General features: G+C 45.5%; 1 protein-coding gene and 1 long non-coding RNA gene across 2 annotated transcripts in view; one reads left to right on the forward strand and one right to left on the reverse strand.

Moving 5' to 3' along the window:
- Positions 1 to 6,231: 6,231 nt before the first annotated feature.
- SFRP2 (secreted frizzled related protein 2) lies at positions 6,232 to 10,163 on the reverse strand. The gene is made up of 3 exons (XM_068942354.1): positions 9,460 to 10,163; positions 8,734 to 8,814; positions 6,232 to 7,285 (listed from the first exon to the last, which is right to left on the reverse strand). Exons 1-3 carry the CDS (start codon positions 9,950 to 9,952, stop codon positions 6,981 to 6,983), a joined length of 879 nt encoding a protein of 292 aa, XP_068798455.1. The 5' UTR covers positions 9,953 to 10,163; the 3' UTR covers positions 6,232 to 6,980.
- Positions 10,164 to 13,762: 3,599 nt separating this feature from the next.
- Positions 13,763 to 21,024, forward strand: part of LOC104145544 (uncharacterized) — a 57,667-nt gene continuing 50,405 nt past the window's right edge. Inside the window, exon 1 of the long non-coding RNA XR_011140996.1 lies at positions 13,763 to 13,885. This is a non-coding gene — a long non-coding RNA (uncharacterized lncRNA). The remainder of the gene's footprint in view (positions 13,886 to 21,024) is intronic.

Raw genomic sequence — 21,024 nt, forward strand, 5'->3', positions numbered from 1 at the left:
TCTTCTATGATTCTTTTGAGTTTTATAATGGAGAAAATGCAGTGTCTCTTCCATCTTCTGTTTAGAGAAGTCTCATTAGATAATAGGTCTTTTACTAACTGTAGTATTTCTTCTGACTTTTTATTACTTCTCCTTTCTATATGTTAATTAATTGCAACAGTTACCGGACAGGTCTTAACAATTAATGTAATTTGCTGGTGCATTTCGTTGCCGAAAGCGGCATTTCAAACAAATCTCTTCTTGTAATTGATGTGGTATTACAAAGTTGGGAAGGATTAGTGGAAGCCAGCAAGTTTTCTAAAGCTCAGTTCTGTGTTGCGGGATTAATTTTAATGCAATATGTTCTCATAAAAGTAGAACTAATTTTAAAATTCCAGAGGTACCTTAAGAGTGTTTAAAGTCTGTTTCTGTGGGGCACCAAGAACATCTTATTTGAGCTCTCCTAGTAAGAAGTGCAAGAATATATGACAATGAAATGATGAAATAAAGGGTTAAGAAAATTGTAACGTTTCAAACTTATGGGTCAGATTACGACACTTCTATTTACTAACACTTTCAACAGTTTAGATCCCATTCCCAAAATCCATGGGTCCCAAGCACTTTAAACTCTTTAAGGATCTATGTGGTACAGCCAAATTTTAAATATATTTAGTTACCTTAAGCTACAGATAAGCATCTATAAGTATCTGACAGGGTTTTCAAAGTGCCCTCTCACCCAGCTTCCAGCAAAATTAATTTCTTGTCAGTTGGTTGTGTAGGTTACTTAAAAATCAAGATCTAAGAGTACTTTGGAAATGAGGCTTACGCTTTGCTTATGTAGGCTCTTTTGAAAATCCATGCTCTATTCAAAAATCCAAATTATTTAAGAAACACCATTTATATCACTGGGATGATTCCACTTTAACAGATAACAGAAGGTAAATGAGATTATTGACAATTTTTCCTGTGCTGAAGAGTTCAACATTTGAAGGAAACAGAGACTGCGTGAGGCTATAAGATTTTCCTCAAAATCATTCTCTTCCTTTGCTAAAAGAAAACCATTAAACCCCTTAATTCTTAAATTAACGATAGGTTTTCTCACCTTGTCTAATTTTTTTGGTTCCTCTAGTTTTTGAAATTTTTCCTCTCAAATCCTTTTTTTTCCTTACGCGTTACAATTAAGCTGTTTTAATTATCTAGTTTTTTGCTTAGAAAGTGGCATAGCTTAATTCAGATTTCTGTCTCAAGGTAAACTGAAATAATTGATAGTTTTGTGTGTGCTTGGTAATGTGAGTCCTCCAGCCACCAAAGCACTTGTCTCAGTGTGTAACCAACTGGGATTCACTGTTGTGCATGGTTTAAGATTCACATAACAAAAAAGGCAATTAGACAATGTTAGCAATCTGAAACAAACTAACAATGCAGGGAAAATGTCTAGGAAGGATTTAGTTATCTCTTGCCTGATAAAAGCAGGTATCAATGGAAAATTCTAGGTTGTCCTTCCATAGCGGCTCCTTATGGAAAGTTTAATGTTTAATGGTGACATTGCGAGGGTTAAGCTCTGAATACAAAGACCAAAAAAGTTGAAAGAGTTTGTGCTTAAATTAGTGTTGCTGCTACCTTTTCAAGTCATTCCTAAGTCTGTGAGTTGTGCTTTAGCAGGCTGTGACTCTAATGGCAACCTGTTGTATCCAAACAGAAAATATTCCGTAGTTTTAGCACCACCTTTATGGGCTGAAAATTTTTCTGAAAGTATAATCTGAATCATTTGGATTTTTAAAGAGCTGCATTGATATTGTTGCCATATCATGGGTTTTAAATGCCATATATGCTCTTTTTTTGTGTCTACTCTGGAAGACATTTAGCATACTTCCTAACCTGTACTGCGCTTCCTTGTGGGACAGCTTTTCTGTGTGTACAGTAATTGCTTTTGAAGTTTGCTACATCAGCTGCTTTGCTCTTCAGCTTTGTGTGTTTGTTAGTCATTTTGATTAGTCGCGAGAGCGATGGGCTGGCTGGCTGATTGCTGAGGTGTTCCTCCTGGCTGGGTGACAAGCTTGCTGGCTGACCTCGGCCAACTGGCTTTAACTCTGTGCCTGCAAAGTGGGGGATAGCGACTAATATTTTCCAAGGCATCTAGGTGATTTAGGAGCCCACAGCTCACCCTAAAGTGGGTTTGATGCATTTGGAAAATGTTAACCTATTAAGCTCACTCTGAAGGGATATAGCATGAGCTCATTCATGTTTGTAAAACAGCCTGAGGTCTTGGATTCCTATGATGTGCAGATCTTGCACTCTCCTCTTCATGCAGAGGCAAACAATATCCATTGCTGTGCTTGTTTCATCAGACAGTCAGGCTGTACTGGATCTACATCTGCTGATAAGAAGGCAACTTCTAGATAAATCATACAGGCATATCTCTGAACCCTAGAAATAAGAGCTTCTGGCTCCAGTAACAAAAGCCTTGGCAACCTGACCTGAGGGAGGCCTCCTACTGCTCTGGTAGCAATGAGTCCATCAGCTTTTTTCTGGCATTGCCAACCACGGGTGCACCACAAGTGCTCACACAGCTGGTAGGTCTGGTGAGAGTGGCAGCAGAAGCAGCAATGAAGCTGCCCTGCCAGCTGCAAGGAGAGCACTCTCGCTCCAGCTGGTGCCTGAGGATGATAAGGTGGTCTGTTCCTGTGTCATGATGGCTCTGCTCGAGCCTGCGCCCTCGATGACTGAAGAGAAGTAGCAAAGGTATCTGCAAGCGTCTAGTAGAGAGGGTTGAGAGGGAGGCACCATGGCCCAGGCGGGGGAGTGTAGGGGTATAACAATGGGCAGAGAGATGTGCAGGACAACTGGCTGTGCAAGGGAAGATGTACTTTATCTTGCTGTTCTTTATCTATCTTTATATTTTCCTATTGCAGAACAGGAATAGTGTCTGTGTCTGCAGTGACCAGCATGTGCCCATGGAGGTCCTTGTCGCATCTAACTTCCCTTCTGTCCTTGCAGAAAATGATTAATTAAATTAAAATGTATTTTACTGCTTTTCCCGGATGGGTCGTCTTCTGTCTTAAGCTGGCCAATAAGATTTTTGTGGCTTGTGTGCACTTACACTACAGGAGTTCTTTAATAAAACATACTGAGGGAGAAAGTGGGTGTATGAAAAGGCAGGAGAGAGAGACTGAGTGGCTTCTCCGTGGGTGTTGGAAGTGAATGAGAAGTGAGGGAGAAAGGAATGGGATTAAGAAGCAATTAAGGGATAGAGAGAATGATAAATAAGGAAGAAAGGAAAAGACTGCAAGGAATATTGCCAAATGGATTTTAAATTTGAATTTGAACAGTCATTTTTTTACACATTTGACGGGGGAGGGAAAAGAAGTTGCAGGGAGTCTTGGTTACTATGATGCCTTGATTATATACCAAGTTAAATCACTCTGATTGCTGTGGTCTAGTGATTAGAGCATAAAAGTTGGAGTCAGAAAATGTACTTCTCTTCATGACTGTAAAGGACTTGCGGGGTGGTTCTGAGTGAGTTATGTCACCTCAGTGTGCCTCATCTTCCTGATCTGTGAAATAGGGATATTAATGCTTATTTTTTGTGAAAGCAGTTTGAGAAACTTAAATGGAAACTTCTGTATAAATGTCAAGTATCATTATTATTGTTCTTAAACTAATCCATTGTAGTCAATTGCTTTTATAGTTTTTATGAAAGCAAATACAATGGGAGCTACATAATTGGCTGCCTAACAATGTTTTTTCAATTACAAGAAGACAAACAGTGTCTGAAAAATACAACAGTGGGTTGCCATTTTTCATCAATTGCAAAAATTTTTCTGCTAGGAACATACAATACCACACCACTCCACACCACACCAGGTAATGAAGTTACTCTGAAATAAATGTGAAACACTGGTCAGAGGCAACAGATCTGCATAACTTCTTGTTGCACGTGTAGTTGTCTCTTTGCCTGACACAATCAAAAGATTTTCAATTATTGTTGAGCAAATTAGACAAAGGTTGAAAATGTGAAAATGTTGTATGTTTACTTCTTTACCAGCATCTGGGAGATAAAGTTTCTGCAAGCTGTGACTTTAAAATCCCAATTTGCGGTTGAATAGTTTGCAATGTCTGTTTTAAACACCTGCGGAAACAGTGTACAACACAAACACGGACAGTCCCTCTCTATGGTGCGGTGGGTATTACCTCTCTTTTAATGTGATGCCATGAGAATAACATGTTATGTAACTAAACTGGGAGAACGTCTGTCCTATTGATCAGATTACTTTTCACGTTTGCCTAAATTCTGTTTATTTATCTGAAAGGTTGTTCTGCCACTGCCGATTCGCCCTGAGGGTGGATAGTCCCAATGGTTCAGTCCAGGGCTCTATTTGGAAGGCTTTATCTGTAGAGGTATATGGTACTGGCAGAATGCTCCTAATCCTGGACACTGATTATACTAGTAAAATTGAATGTTTGTCTGCCTTGTTTATTCTTATTCTCCTGAATTTATCCTGACAGGAGCATGATTTTGCTAGTGTAACAGTGTTTACTTTGTGATGGAGGAAGAGAAACGTATTTTATGACAGAGCGATGTTGGTCACACATCATGTCTTTTCATACATCTAACTGATTTAGCAAAAATTTGTTAGGTAGTTTTGGCCTTAGTATAACCACAGAGTGAGTAACTTGTGAGCTGTCTGTGCTCATCAGTGTCAGTACTGCTGCCTTCAAGGACAGCCCAATTAAGATAATTTTATTGTTGCTGTAGGAGGACTTAATATCTGCAAAGTGCACTTCCAGGCTGACTGAGCGGAACAGCCCTGGCGGTTTGTCTTTGGAGACTGCATTGCAGCTACTAGCTCTTCGAAGTTCTTTGGTCTGCCACTCAGCACAGTCTCATTTCCTGCAGGCTCATCTTCAACCAGCTGCATTTTATCCATGAGCGTGTTCCCTCTCAGCCCGAGGCCTGTCCAGTGTCAGGTGTTACATTATATGCTGAGCGAGATGGGTAGAGCTGTGTGACATCTGGATGCTCATGGCTCTGTAACATGATGGACACAGTGCTGCTATTCAAATAATTATGCCATGGCAAGGAAAGACTCAAATCTGTTTCCAGAGCAGCTGGGTCCATTTCAGCAATGTATTGGCCTTTAAATAAAAATACAATTTCACAAAATAATTAAGAGCTAGTTTTGAGCGGGGCTTTTTGTTTGTTAGTTAGGGACACTGATGAGGTCTGATCATGTGTTGCTTCTTCACAACAGTCCTACAAATGACTGTATCGGGTACAGTGAGTACATGAAGACTTTGGGAGAGGGCCAACGAGTCTTTTTTCTAAAACAAAGTTACTATGGTGCATCTTAAAATTATAACTTTGTATTCTGATGGAGGAAAAATTAACACTAAAGGTATGAAATTAAAAAGATTTTTCATTTTAAAATGTAGTGCTCAATTTGCATTTTGTCTGTAACCAGTCAACATAAAATTTTGTTCTTGGAAATGCAGGGCTTCTCATCCTCTCAGTGAAGGTAAGAGGAATTTTCTGTGTGCCAGCACTGGAAAGCGAGACTACATTTGTATTTTTGCAAGACAAGTACAATAAAATTGTAACAGGCAATGTCCTTCCTCAGAAAACATTTTTAAGAAAAATGCTGAAAAACATTCCTCTAGTTACATTGTTAGGTAGTGCAAATGATCTTTTATTTTCTTTCTAAGTTAAGAGTAGCGATGATATACACACACAAGACATGCCTTGTTTTGCCATTTAAATATAATTCTGAATTGTTGGATAGCTGCATATTAGATTCTTCTGTCTACTCTTGCACTCATTAATATATCTATTTCAAATGTAATGAATGTGTAGATAGATTTGATTTTTAAGCAAATGGTCATTGCAATTCTGCACCAGCTGAGAGCAAAATCTTCTGAGAAGATGAGATGAAACTGCAGGCTTTCAAACAAAGGAACAACAGAAAACTCTTCATCTGGAAGAGGGCAACAGAAAATGTATTAAAATGAGCTGGCTGAACCCCAGTACTGTGTCTCTTCAGCAGATCTTTGAGGTTGCCTACTGATTTTTGGGGAAAAGTCCATTATTGTTTTTCTGATTGCAGCATTAGAACCTTTACGTATTTCTCTGTTGGCCATTTGCAGTGGAAGGACAAGTTTTGCTTTGCCATGACAAAACCCAATTGGATGATTTTTTCCCTGTCCTGCCAAAACAGATTAAAATAGATCCCCCCCAAAACAGACCAAGACAATAGGTAAACTATAATGTAAAGTTTATATACAAGAATATAACATTTATCTGGAGTATTTACAAGGTTAATTAAAGCAATATTTTACAACTCTTTCAGGTTAACCACTAGGTATATTACAATTAGGCTACAGATGGTTTAATTTGCAAAATTAAAAGACAAAAGTTGCGTTCAGATCAACCAGCTCCAAAACTTGTTCATTTCTCTAAGAGGGAAGGGCTCAGACTTCTGGAAAAAAAGATGTGAGAATGGTTAATACGCTCTTATGGGTGCCTATGTATCACATGCAAGAGTTGTAACATGACCTTTATAGTGTTAATATAGATGGCAAGCCATTTCACATCAGTGAAAAAGTCATATCCACTGTGACAGTTCAGTCACACATGTGGCTGTCTTTCTTTGCATCTCCTACTTTTGCACAACAAACATGCATGTATACAGAGAAGTAGCAATATAAATTGACCAGCATTATCAAAATGAAGAGGGAAAAACTTCTGACCAAAGTCACACTTGCATTCAAAAAGAGAAAAAAAGAGCTTTAAGCAAGATACTTTAATACTTCCCAAAAATAGTCATGATTTTTTATTACACTTCAACCTATGTACAATAATGGAGGCCTTCCTCCTCTCTCAGGGAACGGTCCCTGTGTCTCACGCCCACTGCACCCGAGGCTCAGAGGGGCCAAAGTAAGGGAGCGTAGGGGGCTGGAGAGCTCAGGATGGAGGCGGCTGCTGGATGTGGCCGGAGCAGGAGTGACTAACACTGCAGTTTGCGGATGCTGCGTGAGAACCGCTTAAAAGCCCGCTGCCCTTTCTGCCACCGCTTCAGCGAGGTGATCACCAGTTCCCCAGCTTGCTTTTGCCCCATCACCAAGTAGGGGACGTTGATGTCGTTCATCTCGTCGCAGGTACACTGGAGGCCGCCTTTGAGCCAGAGTACGATCTTCCTCAGATCCCTTTCCGTCAGCCCGTTCAGCTTGTAGATGGTTTTGCTCTTTGTTTCAGGGGTGATCTTGGTATCCCCATTGATGTAGGCAATCTCCTTCACTTTTATCTTCAAGGCTAATAGAGTGAGGGGAGGGGGAAGTGGGATGAGGGAGAGAGATTGAGAGGTTTTTTCCCATTAGTGCACATAAAGAGGACCTGGGGAGGGAGGTGCTCTATTGCTAATTAAACTGTCAGGGCTGACAGAAGAGGCAGCAGGTGGCTCCATTTCTAAAGCCACAAAGGGCATGCAAGTCATTCCAGTTTGAATCAACCTTAGGGTTGAGTAGTTTGGGATCTCTTTTCTCTGCTGCCCCTCCCCCCCCTTTTCCCTTCCTTTCTAAATTAATATTTTCTCCACTGTTTTTCCTGTTTGCAAACACAGAGAGGGCAGGTTGGCTGTGTTAAGCAGGCGCTCTGTTTTTCTGCTGTGATAGGAGAGTCTTCCTGAAACTCTAGCGTTTGAAGGGAGTTGGGGAGGCAAGTACCTAAACCTAATCTGAAATCTGATCTCTGCTGTGGCTGAAAACTTTTAAACTTAATTTATTAGGCTGGAGAGGATTTTAGGCAAACCTGTAAGGAAATGATATTTCACAAGCATTGTTTTTTTGAAAGAATAGATCCCATGGAGGGCAAACTGGTCCAACAGCTGCATTCGATTTGGTAAAATAACTAGGAGGGGGATGCAGGAATCTTTAAGAATCTATGGGTCATGTTTAGTTTTAGGAGGATTTATCTGAGTGCAGTTTGCCAAGCCAAAGCTATTGGTTGTTTTAGCAATAATGTCTCACAGTCACCGTTTCAGGTTCCCCCCCCCCCCTCTTTGGTAAGAAAAGCTTTTGGATTATTGTAGATATTTACACTACAAATCTGTCTCCAGGTATAAACATTGACCTATTATAAAAGGATTCCCCTCCTTATTCCCCTTTTCTCTTGAAATGCTAATGTGTGGATAATGGGCCGTTCAGTTGTCTGTGTTCAAGGGGCTTTCTTGTCCTCCTCTAACCCTGGATTTTCACATTAAGTTTATATCCCCAATTGTCCATGCATTACCTTCTGTGTCAAATGATATATAGAGCTTCACTCTTAAGCTGCAGAGAAGGTCTTTCTTTCTTATTATGCGTTGAGATCGGTCATGCGGTGCTTTCTCATACGTCTAAATGAAGCTTTGCTGTACTGCTCCCCAGGCAATACTCGGTATGAAAGATTCTTTTTCATTTTACTTTCTATTTGACTTGCCTGCCCCATTCACATAAACGAGTACCACCTCAAAACGTTTATTTGCAGAAAAGCAGCAAACAGAAAAAGACTATAAAAGGACAACTTTTTATCTGAGCTGGGATGTTGCATTTCATAACTGTAACAGTCAAACACGACAGGATGGACGGGTCAGTCTGCTGCTAAGACAAAGCTCTGCCTTTTTTCAGACACATCTCTCGCTGACTCCACTGGGAGTTGTACAGGATCGCGTCAGGATAAGACCCTAAGCCCTCAAGCTTTAATCGAGGGACTGTACTTCCACTTACCAAAGTCATTTTTGCAGAGGTTTTCCACAATGTCATTGTCATCTTCATTTTTGTTTTTACAGGCATCGCAGACCTTAGGTGCTGGAAATGCAAGACAGTCCTCATCAGGCTCAGGGAGAAAAGAACAGCAGGTGGCGTCGGGAACCCTTCGGGGACACGCGTTTTTCCGTCCCTCGGAGGACTGTGTGCCCTCTCCTGCGTGGAGCTGCCTTTCCCCTTTGACAAGCCTTACCTTGCTTCAAAGCCGCTGGAAGGGGGACGCACACGAAGGACTTTTAAGGTAACACTTAAACCCAAACTTCTTTTTTTTTTTTTAAACGGGAACAAAAAAGGGGAGGGGGAAGGGAAGGGGAGAGAAAAAACAAACAAACAAACAAACGAAAAGCTGCCCGACCCTGCGCTGCTTCAGCGATGGTCCTTGCAGAAGGAGGTCTGCATTACTGAGCTCCCCCTCCGGGGAGGGAGAAGGGCAAAGGCTGGGGGCTGCCTCCCGGCGGGCTGGCACCGGTGCGCCTGTTTTCAAGGCTCCGGGGAAGTAGCAGCGGTGCCGCCGCAAGGGCCCCTCGGGAAAGCCTAGCTGGGCCTCCCCGGCAGACGAGGGCGAGCTCTGAGGGGAGGGGGGGATGCCCGGCACCGTGGCGTCGGGGCGCCGGGGGCTCCTTCGCCGCGCTGCTGGCGCCGCGGCAGCGCTGCCGGGCCGGGGGCGGCGCGGCGGCTCCCTCTTACCTTCCCTGGTGACCGGGAGGATGTGGTCGCTGCTGGCCAGGGGGATGCACAGGTCGTTATCCTTGGGGAAGCGGCTGCAGTCCAGCATGTCGGGCCAGGGGAAGCCGAAGGCGGACATCACTGGGGCGCAGCTCTCCTTCACCTCCTCGCAGAGCGAGTGGCAGGGCTGGATGATCTCGTCCAGGTCGTCGATGCAGACGGGGGCGAAGAGGGAGCAGAGGAACTTCCTGGTGTCGGGGTGGCACTGCTTCTGCACCAGCGGGATCCAGGTGGAGGCCTGCTCCAGCACCTCCTGCACCGTCTCGTGCCCCAGCAGGTTGGGCAGCCGCATGCTCTGGTACTCGATGCCGCGGCACAGCAGCATCGGGGCGGGGATGGGCTTGCAGTTGGAGCGCTTGTAGGAGAAGTCGGGCTCCCCGAAGGGGAAGAGCCCCGCGGCCAAACCCAGGCACTGGGACGCCAGCAGCAGCAGGGCGCAGGGGCAGCGCTGCATTTTGGGGCGCTGGTGGGCGGGGGGGGGGGGACGACGCGGGGCAGCCTCACTGGCGGGCGCTGGCGGACGGAGAGGCGGCGGAGGGCTGGCGCGCCGCTCCCCTCTGCCTCATGCAGCTGCCCCCGAGCCCGGGCTGCTGCCTGGCAGACAGGGATGCAGGGTCTGAGCGGGATGCAGGGGCAAACGGGAGTTTTCTGGATTTTTTGTATGCAAATAGCAGGGGGAGCGGGGGGGGGGGCGCTGGGAGGAGCCTTGTGACAGCCATCCAAAAAGGATTGGTCACTACTTTCTTGGTCTGCTTTTGCTCAGGGGGATTGTCTTTTGGCAGGAAATCCTTAAAAGAAATGTTACAGTGCATGCACGGGGAAGGGGGGAAAAGATCCCCACGAACAAAGAACCACAAAAGCCCTCGGAGCTCCTTGGCCGAGCAAGGGGAGAGGGGCCGCTTTCAGGTGGCGGGTAGTTTAAGGTGAGCTTTGCAGTTAATAAAGCTATTGTAAAGGGATGGGACCCTCCTCTCCCCCAGTCCCCCCCTTGCCGGATTTTGTTCCTTTCGCTACCGGCAAACATATGATGTGGCTGGGCTTCTTCCCCAAGCAGAGGGCAAGGCTGCCTGCTCCTAGAGACCCCACGGGGTCCATATCACCCCCTCCCTTGCTGCTGTCAGGGCTGCGGTGAGTAGCACATGCCCCACAGTGGGCTCTGCAACCCTCCCCACTTGTGGGTCAGGTCTGGCAGCTGGGGGCTGTAGTCCCCCCACTTCTTCAGGGCTCACCCCGGGGCCAGAGCTGCGTGCAGAGCACACAGGGGCAGCGGGGTGCCTGCTCTCCTGGCCCATCTCTGGCTCAGCAGTGCCCAGACCTCCCGGAGCGGCTCCTTGTTATCTGAAGCACCTATTCAGAGAGGCGCTGGTGCCCGAAGAGGGACCCTCTGCTAAGTAACCCTCCTGCAGGGTGCCGACTGCTGGGGATGGGGCGCTGCTAGGAGCCCCTGCCAGCCCAGCAGAACCTAACGGATGCAGCGCACAGCTGCTGCAGATCACATCCCTTTGCCTCAGCAGTCACCGCAGCAGGACCAAGCCAGAGTCCCTGTGTCCTCACGGTGCTTTCGAGGCGAAGGACCTAATTTCAGGTGATCAAGAACGCCCTGAAGGATATTTGTGAGGCAAGCCCAGGGAAGCTGTGAAATATGCCATGAGACCCTTGTCCCCCTGCAGCCTGTCCTTTGCCCCGTGGCTGTCATCTCAGCCCCTGGGGGCCCTGCTCTCCTCCCCACCAGGCAGCTTGCTTGCAGCGAGCTGAGAAGTGAGGCAACATGCCTCGAGCACCGACCCTTGCAGGTGGAGCTGTGGCGGATGCCCATGCCTCCCTCCGGCAGCAGGCGGACCTGTAAAAGGTATAGGGTGAGACAGAGTGTCACACGCAAGTCCCCTTCCCCCTCTGCCAGGCTGAGTGAGGGCTATGGCACCGGGCAGACCGCATGCAATAGAGGCTGCATCCAGTCTGATCTCCTTGCCCCGCCAATTGCACAGCTGCTATGCAAAGGATGAGCATCTATAGAGTGGTCCGTCTCCAAAACCTGCGATTAACCTGACCGCCTCTTTCCTGTGGCTCTGTTCTGCAAGGAGCAGAAGGCTGCAGCACATGGGGCCCTGTGAACCCTGGCTGGCACCTGACCACAAAAGGGGGTTTTCCCTGTGTGCCTAGGTGCGAGTGTCAGTGTGTGTCAAAATACCATCACCTGCCACTTTTTTCCAAGGCTAAAAGCGTATGACTGGCTCTACGCAGTGTACGTGCCTCCCTTTCCCTTCCCTTTTGTCTTCACCTAGAAATTTCCTTAAACAATTGACATTTGTGTTGATTTATAGCAAAGGGAAGAACACTTGACAAGGCATTGGGATCACAACGCAGCATCAGTGTAGTTTGGAAATTTCTGGGATTTTTAGTAATATTCTTTATGACATTATCATTGAAGAGTGTAGGCCTGCGTAGTATCTTTTTGTGGTAAACCACATTCTTTAATCAGCTACTGAATATCTCCTTACAGAGAGGTTTTATGGGAAGCTAGCCTCAGCCATTCTGACTTTTGCAAATTGCACAGCTGTATCATCTCATCCACATAGGTTCAGTTCTCCACCTGGGCTTCCCCCAAGTTTGGGTCACTGCCTTATGGCATAGGAAACCTGCAGCTTCTCCCTGCAGAAGAAAACGGACTTCCAGATTTACTGGAACAAGCCCAGTGCTTGTCCAACCTGGTTGTTGTTAGGCACCGAAGCCAGTACTAGCTATTTCAGAGGAAGTTTCAAGATCCTTTCCAGCAGGCCATACTCATGGATATAATCTCCCTGTAGGCCAGCTTCTTCTCTGTTTTTTTAAAGTTGTTCCATATCTGGAAAAATAAATGTAATGAATATCTAATATCCCACGTGTAAACACTTAAAAGTAGTCGTTTTCTTACAGCTCCACATATTCTTGCCATTTGTTATCCATATTCAGTTCATTCCTTTAAAAACTAAATCTGCAGGCTCTTGGCCTTGGTTCGCTTTCATAGCACTGAGCCCCACAGATTACTTATGGCACTCATTTTGAAGTTGTTTTGGCAAATCCGGAGGATTGCCAGGGACTGTAGTTGTTGCTGTTTGCAGGAGAAGTCACTTCAGCTCCCAGTGCCGGTTCCGCTGGACTCCATCCCAAAACTCCTCTTCAGTGGAAGGGGACCTACCGGCGCATTTCCTCTTACTCTGAATGCCCAACTGCTCACCAGCTCTTCATAAAATGGACAAGTCTTTTTCTTTTCCTCTCCTTTTGTCTCTGCTTCTCGTTTTATGTAGTTATTGATGTCCATTCGAGTGGATGCATGATCAGAAGACACTTTGCATGCTCCATAAATTCCTGGTAGCCCTGTACACCAATTTCAACAGATTCAACACTCTGCATGGTGTGGAAGGGAAAACCCAAGATCTGAACAGGCTCTATACAGATTTTCTAAGGTGACGGATGAGACCTTTCCAACAGAAATCTGCTCATTTTTTCACCAGGAATGTTTGCTTGCTTGTTTGTTTCCAGTCCACAGGACATAAGGAGGAAAAGCACGCTGTTTTTCCTGGATTAAACTTCGGTTTGAAACGAGGCTTTATAAGACCTTACTATTTCCATTTTTAATCACCCTTGGCAAACTCACTTACTCTAAATTTGAAACGATCTGAGGTCATGTAAACAAAACCAGCACAAGCCTGCAGACCCAAGCAATCGTTATTGCCCTTGCTCTGATCCTTTACAGAGGAAAATGCTGGAGTGGAAGGCTGAGATTGGTGCTTGTCACTGCAAACTCAGGTCCAGCTTTCCTGGCCCGCGGACCTGAATGCTGTTTACAGGCTTTGCGGTTTTGCAGGGCCTGTACTCCAGCGCAGCCTGGGCGTGAGCTGCGTGGACTGGCTGCTGCGGCTGGGAGACCTGCTGAATTCACAGAGTCCAGATGACTTTCACGCTAAATGCCCCAACTCTATCAGAGTCTAAACGGCAAGAGCAGCACTAGGCACCTTTGTGAGCATGTTCAAGGGGTAAGGATAGTGTGTGTGTGGGGGGGAACCAGCAGGGTCCTCTCCCTGGGGTGCCCCGCGGGCCCCTGCTGTGCTGTGCGGCTGCTCGGGGTCGGGACAACTTGCAGCCATGCCGGCCTGGGGATGGGGCTGGCCCAGGGGGGCCGGGCGGCACTCACTCAGGCCAATAAACAGCCACTGTTTCATGCTTAATTGGGAATGAAACTAATGAACTATTTAGGACCCTTGGCTGTTTTTCCTGCATGTTTCAGGTGCTGAACCGCCCCCCGCCCCTGTGGTCAGGGGTCCCAGGGCTGAGAGACCTTTAAGGCGAGCCCATCTAAAAGCGGCCGGAGGGGCGGTGCTGGTGCTGCCCCGGGGGATCCTGCCAGCAGGTAAGGGGGCCGCGGCGGGCCCGACACCAGCCGAGCCTCTGCGGGGAGCTGCGCAGCCTCTGTCCTCGGAGGGCTTCAACACCTGACTGGGTAAAGCCGTGAGCAACCCCATCTGACCTGCTCGAGGGAAATAAAAAGCCCTGATAGTGGGGCTGAGGGCACCCTTAAAATATCATGATGTTTTAAGCTACCTTGTTGTTTTTGAAAGGGAGTATAAGCTTTTAGAGCACCTGGGAATTCACTGAGTGGCATACACGGTTAAACTGCGTAAAACCCTGAAAGTAGCATGAGCAATTAAGCTACCTTAGCTGCTTAAAGCAATATAAGCTGTTAAAATACCTTTAATCCTTAAGGCAGTAAAGTGCTTAAATCACCTTAAATCTTGGGAGGAAGGAGGGAGAAAAAGCTGTCTAGTAAAAGCCCCAACCACGGGGCCCCAAAACTGAAGATGGGGCTGCTGAAATGAGTCGGAGTGAGTTGGCTTCTCTCTCTGGAGATCCCGCCGGACAGCCTGTGCTTTCCCGCTTTCCCAGCCTCTGGGAAGGAGGGCAGGAGCGGTGGAGAGTGAGTTCAAAGACTGGATGGCACAAGGCTGCCCCCCTCCCCCCAAAAAATCACAGTAAAAATTACTTGCTAGATGGTAGTGAAAATGAATAGACTGTGGGGAAAACGGCTTGAGTCCTTGGTGCTTGTGGTGAGTTAAGAGATAACACTGCTCTCTGAGGATCATTGGAGGGCGCATGGTCTGTGTCATCTACGTCAAAACCATGGTGCCGTTTCCTCTCTCTATCAAACCTTTGTATGAACTCAGATTTTCTCCACCTTTTTCTGGCCAGACCTGGAAGCTGATAAGCGAACAGGCGAAGATATATTGGCACAAGCCTATGTAGGCAAAACTTGCTTCAAAGCAGGCAGTAAAAAATACTATCAATTTGTTAATTTGCCTGTTGAATGTTTTTCCGAATCCACTGCTTGCTGCCTTAAGATCCCGTAGTTATCTGGCTGCATAATGTGTGCAGGGCTCTTTGCACCCTCCCCACTCTGTTGCTGTTAAGCACTGACGTGCTTTGCTGATTCGGAGAGCTTGAGGTAAAACCCGCAAAAATTCAAGGCTTCCCTGGAGTGAGCCCCATTCTTTTGTTACTGCTCTGCAGGGAAAATCACAACTTTTAGTTGCAGAAGCATAGAATAATTTTGGTTGGAGGGCATCTCAGGAGACCATCTATTCCAACCCCCACTCAAACTTCAGAGTTAAATCGGGTTGTGTGGAGCCTTGCCCAGTTGAATTGTTACTGGGATATGTGCATGCTCATGTGAGACATGGGAGGCCTTGGTTCAAAACTCTGCTGCAGCCTCCCTCCCCTCCCTGGAGGATGCCCAGAGCTTTTGGCCTTGGGCAGCCCACGGTTTGGTTTCCTACCTTGCAAGAGGGGAGAGCAGGATGGTTTAGCAGCCCTCCTCCACCGTGGTCTACAGGGGAACAGTTTCAGCAGGAGAGGCTCTTGTAGCCCAGTAGTTAGCTCAAAGCTATTTTAGAGAGGACTTTGATCTCTGTGTCCTCACAAGTGATCTCCTTGCCAGACTCTTGGATTTCCCCATCCTAGTGTTTATTTGATAGATGTATATGTCCCCTGGGAGATCCATTATGAAACAGCTAAACAGGTTTAGGAAAGCTGCCAAGCTGATGAGAAGTGGGGAGGTTATTGGGAAGCAGTGCCTGTATGGGTGCCCTGTTCTTGCTCTTTCCTAGGCCCCCAGCTGGGGCCATTGCTGGAGATGGGCATTGGGTGGACCCAGCCCAGCTCCTTCTGTGCTCCCATCTTGCTTTGCTGGTCACATGGGTGACAAGAGCAAGAAAATGGTCTTTTCCCCCTCTGACTGTGTGTAACTGGTGCTCAGTTGCTGTGTGCACGCCTGGTGGCAGGGACATAGATCCCTGAGAGCAGCAATTTCCAGATTGGGACGTGTGCCCGCTGAGGGGATCCGAGCCTTGACCAGGGCGAAGCGCTCGCATCCAAAGGGGCTGGGTGATGCCGTCCCTGCCGAACGGCACGGGGCTCCGGGCATCAGCTGCTGCCACTGGCTGGTGGTGGTGGCTGCCAGGCCAAGCAGAACAGGGAAATCCTGGCCTCAGGGGCTCTCTAAGCGTAAACACAGGCGTTGAGGAATGACCCTTTGGTTAGTAATATTGTAGAAGAATGAAATAATTCTTCTTCGCTCGTTCTGTTCAGTATATAAAATGGCAGTGGTGAGAACAAAACTGGCTTTCTCCCTATGGTGAAAAAATCTGATGAAAAGGTCTGCTTACCTTTAAAAAAACGGCTCCTAGCATCACATTATCACAAGTTTATTGTTACGTGAATGATACGATTGCATTTGTTAGGGAAAAAATGAGGTTTTCCAGATTTTGACAGGAAGCAACTCAGCAACAGGTCACTCCTGACTCAGTTTTGGTGGCTAATAGATGGAATTGAACATTTTTGAGATCTAGGACTGGGTTGCAGTCTTGTTTTCTGTTACCACAACATTTAAAAGCTCAGTTGTTAAAAAATGTAAGTGCTGTACATCTCTCTCTCTTTTTTTAAACCTATTCTGAAAGGAACCCTAAAATAATCTTTATCTTGTTTTGTTTTCCACTTAAAATGTTCCCTGGAAACAGCAGCAAACTCCTAGCATGAGTGATCACTTGTTTGCAGGGTGCTGAGCAATGTGCCTGCGTGCCACAGGGCACTGTGCAGAGGGGAGAATCCTACATGGAATATGAAGGAAAAACCTCTTGGTGGCGCTTGTGCACACCGTGTGGTTTTTTCTTTGCCCAAGGTTTTATCAGATATTGATTTTCAATACTCTGTATTTCTGCCCACCGTTTCTGTGTTTTTTTTTTTTCTCTAGGAGCATCATATTTTGGGACTCAAACTGTAGGCTACGTTTAATCAATGTTTGATGTCACGAAGGGTAAAGATCAAAGTAGGGATGATTACTTTCAAGTGGAAACAAAACCAAGTCACAACAAGTTTTGTTTTTTGTTTTTGTTGGTGGTCACTCACTCAGCTCAATAGCTTCCCTGCATTTAGTATCTTCAGGCAAGTCTTTCCAATTTGGGATGTTTTCCATAGGAACGTTATTAAATATTACTCCAAGCCTCTGTTTTTTAATGTAGCATTGTACTTTCCTCATTGTATATTAAATGATAAGTATAAATATTTGGATATTGTACTATCCGTACCCTACACACACACATATACACATGAATGTGTATAATAAAAATCTAGATTTATTTGCATGCTAGTGCTTTAGCAACTTATGATCCTTCAAATTTATCTGACATACATCTATATCTGGCTACGGTTTTTGTTATGGTGAGCATTTTTGCTCATGCAGAATGTCTGTTTATGATTACTGCTCCCTTTATTATCTATCAAATCTAAGTACTGGATGACAATTAAAAGATAGCAGAGACCATGCCCTAGAGGACTACAATCTCAGAGTACCTTCTGTTCCTCGTATATTTTATTTAAAATGTTATAATGTAATATGTATGTTATTTTTTCATCCTAGTGCTTTTTTTTTTTTTTTCCTTCTGGCTATTATTTGTAGTTTGGTAGTAGCTAGCACCTTGAGCAGAGCGTGAGGCCCCACAGTGTGAGCTGCGCAGAAGGAAGGAGGGCTTATGCCAAAGGGCTTGGGGTCTAGGTAGGGCAAGGATGATACAGAAGGGAAGAAAGGAAAATTGCTGCCTCCGCATAGGAAAGGAGGCACAGGGGTAGAATACCGGCTTCACTGGCCACACGGAGAGTTTTGCCATTGATTTCAGTCGTGAAGGATCTAGCTACAAATTCTAGTACCAAAACCAGGACTTAGGCAGACTTCAGACATCTGCGTCCAAGGCTGTTGTGGTATGTCCCTGATTAGTGGCTGCCTTTACTTGAGAAGCTCTGTAAGGCATCACCTGGCAGCCCCAGGGAGGCCTCGGCACTGGCAGCTGGTTCCCTCCTGAAGCTCCGCTGCATGCGTGGGGCCCTGAAACCCACCAACTGGCTCTGCTTTGTGCCCACTGATAGGACCAGTGTCTCCCCGACAGTTAATGCTTCCCATTCATGCTGCAACTGAAGAAATGTTGTGCTCATTGAATAGTAATTTAATGATCTGAGCACTTGCCCGGGAACTGAGATACCTGCTCTCCAGTTCCCTCTTGGCTTCATGGGGCTCAAGCCCACCTCGCCGTTCTCCAGTGCCGTGACCTAACTGCCCCTTTAGGTGCTGGCCCTGCTGTCAGTGTTTTTTCTGTTCAGGGACTGTTTTCATGTGAGTTGTTTTGGGAATGAGAACGGAAACTGGGATCTCACCTCTCTGTAAGCTAGACTAGCTTTTAGCATACTCAGGATCTTTTTCTGCCACTGACTCCATGAATCCTGCATCCTGTGCTACCTGGTGCTGTAGATCCAACAGAAGAGCTGGAAAGTGGTAATCCACCCACGAGGCAACTCCTTGACTTAACTGGGAGGGCGCTTTGCTGTTTTGGGACTGACTTTTTCTCAGGCTGAATTGCTTTCTCATCTACTGCTTCCCAGGTAGATAAGTCCATCTCTGAACCTGCTAGGCTCCTGTTTCAGAGGTGGGCAGCCCCATGTCCTCTTTCTTCAGTAGGGCACCATGAGCTCGGGGCACCTGCTCAGAGAGCACCCATGGGCGCCTGCGCTGAGGAGAGGGCTCAGGGTTCATGTTGCTGGTCACAGGTAAGCCTTATCGTGGACCTGCGCAAGGCACCTACACCTCAGAGAGGGAGAGAGGAGTTTGCCTCCCGCTGTGGTCAGTGTTTCCTAGCAGCTAGATCATGGCGCTCCCGTTTTACCACTAATCCTCTACTGCTTTGCTCTGTGCCTAGCTCCCCTCATTCGTAGTTTGAAACAAGTCAGTCGGAAGAAAGTGTGATGATGGTTGATTTATTTGTTTATTTACTTCTCTCCTCATATGAAATCTTAATATAGCCATGTTCAATCTTAGTGGCATGTCCCAGACAGCAGGTGCTGCCTAGCTGATCTCTGCCGAGTGGATCTACCTGTTCCATGGATGTGTGTTGAGCTTTGGTATGGATCCTCATGCTAGGCGGGTCATGCAGTTCTGCAGATTCATGGAAAAAACACTCTCTGCTTCCACAATGCCCTAACACAAAAAACAACTGTAAATGAATGTTTGAAAGGGAGTCATATATAGAAACTCATTTTCAGAATCAGCTGCTACTTTTAGGGAAATTGCCAGGTTTGCAGTTAGACTGCAAATGGCCTAATGGCCTCAAGGTTTGGACATGTGTTACTTGTTGAGAGAAATTATTTTAAAAAATAATTTGTAATAAAACTTTTTAAAAATAAAATCAAGAAAACCTGTTGCCTGAAGCCATGTTATTTAAAATATTATTAAACTTGGTTTAAAATAAAGCAATGAAACAATCAAATCAATCTGACATATGATCAAATCAAATTAGTCTCAATATTGGATTGGAGTTAAATTACCAAGTGATTTAAATAATCAAAGGAATAGGCACATATATCAGTAATTAAAATATATTCGCAGACTATAAAGTCGATATTTCCAAATATTAAAAAAATCCAGATGTTTGAGGCCAGTTCTGAAGAGGCTGACAAAGAATCAGCTTAGGTGAAATGGCTTACAATCAGAAGTTTTTGGGAAGTCCAGAACTGATTGCAAAAAGCAGCAACACCAGTCACTTAACCTGTATTCTTTGTTGGTGAATGCTTGTGATCATCAAGCTTGTGATCATCTGCTCCAATTTCTTCTTCTTCCGTCTTCTATTCTGCCTCTTTCAAACTAGAAATTTACAATTTTACATTCCTGAACTTTATATAGAAAAACAAAATTGAAAAAGCTTGTAAAGAAACCCCAGTCTGAAATATAACATTTTAAACACGCTCTTCTCCATTATGTGTACTTTTTCTCTCTCGGTAACTACATAGGCATTCACATGGTATAGGCACAGGTAAGTTTTAGAACCACCTGGTACGTTTATTTATTACTTCAGTTTTCTTACATACCTTTACTTATTATTTTGTTTCCATTGAAATTCTTTTTGATATTCTCTGGTATCGTCTGTGTGACTAACTTGTTATCTCATCCACTCTGTGCCTGAACGTAGCTTTTCTCATATTTTTCCTACACAAGGCTTGGTTCAATCAAGGTTCAATCCTATTAATGATGCTTAGTCCAGTAGTTAACGTTTATATTGTGGTGGCACCTACAGGCCAGGTGGGTCAGAGCTTTAGGGCTCAGCCATGACGACTCTGTCCAGATTGTTTCTAAGCTGAAGCACGAACCATGGTGGCTGAGGCTGTTGCTGGGAACGGGGTGTGAGTAAGTCAAGTTAATAGTACTCTGAGAAAGTGTGCAGTTTCTTGCCTTGTGCTTTCTCAACTTTTCTCCCGGTAGAAAAGGACACAGCTGTCCCATCCCACTTGTCACAGCTTTGCAGAGGTAGAAAGCCTGCTCCTGGCCAAGAGGGCACTTCTACCTGAGTTTGAATTCCCCCTGGGAGGTAGTGGGGTGGTTCACAAATGGTGACTATACTTCAGCAAGGGATGTGGGAAGTGGCTATCAGGAAAAGGAGAGAAAGGGAGCAGGAAAAAAAAAACAGCCAAACAAAAAATGCTTCCTATCAATAAAGCTCATGAAAGACTGGCTGAGCAGACTGTTGTAAGTCCGTCTGTGAAGGTCTGGACATCAGCTCTGGTGCCTGCCCTCTGTGATTTTGTAATGGCTCACGAATGCTTTTGCTGCACACAATCAGCTATTAGAGACTGGAAGAGAGAACGGCAAGAGCTGTTTTTCCCAAATCAAGTATTTGTTGATGAGCTGGAGCAGCTTAAGCCTTGGACTTTACTGATGTGGTATGAATTCACATTTTTCCCTGTTGTGCTTTAAGCTTTTTGACATGGCCAGCCAGCCTGAGCATGTGCCTGGGCACCTACTTGGATGGGTATCTGGAATGAGATAGATGATCATTTATGGGTGCTGGACTGCTCTTACAGAAGTTTTCTTTGATATCCCATTTATTTCCCAAGTGCTTATCACTAAAAAAAAAAAAAAGCTTTTCCCTTGCCTCATTATATGCTAGAGCAGCAGCTTTG

The sequence above is a fragment of the Struthio camelus genome, chromosome 4 (assembly GCF_040807025.1).
Source record: "Struthio camelus isolate bStrCam1 chromosome 4, bStrCam1.hap1, whole genome shotgun sequence".
NCBI lineage: Eukaryota > Metazoa > Chordata > Aves > Struthioniformes > Struthionidae > Struthio > Struthio camelus.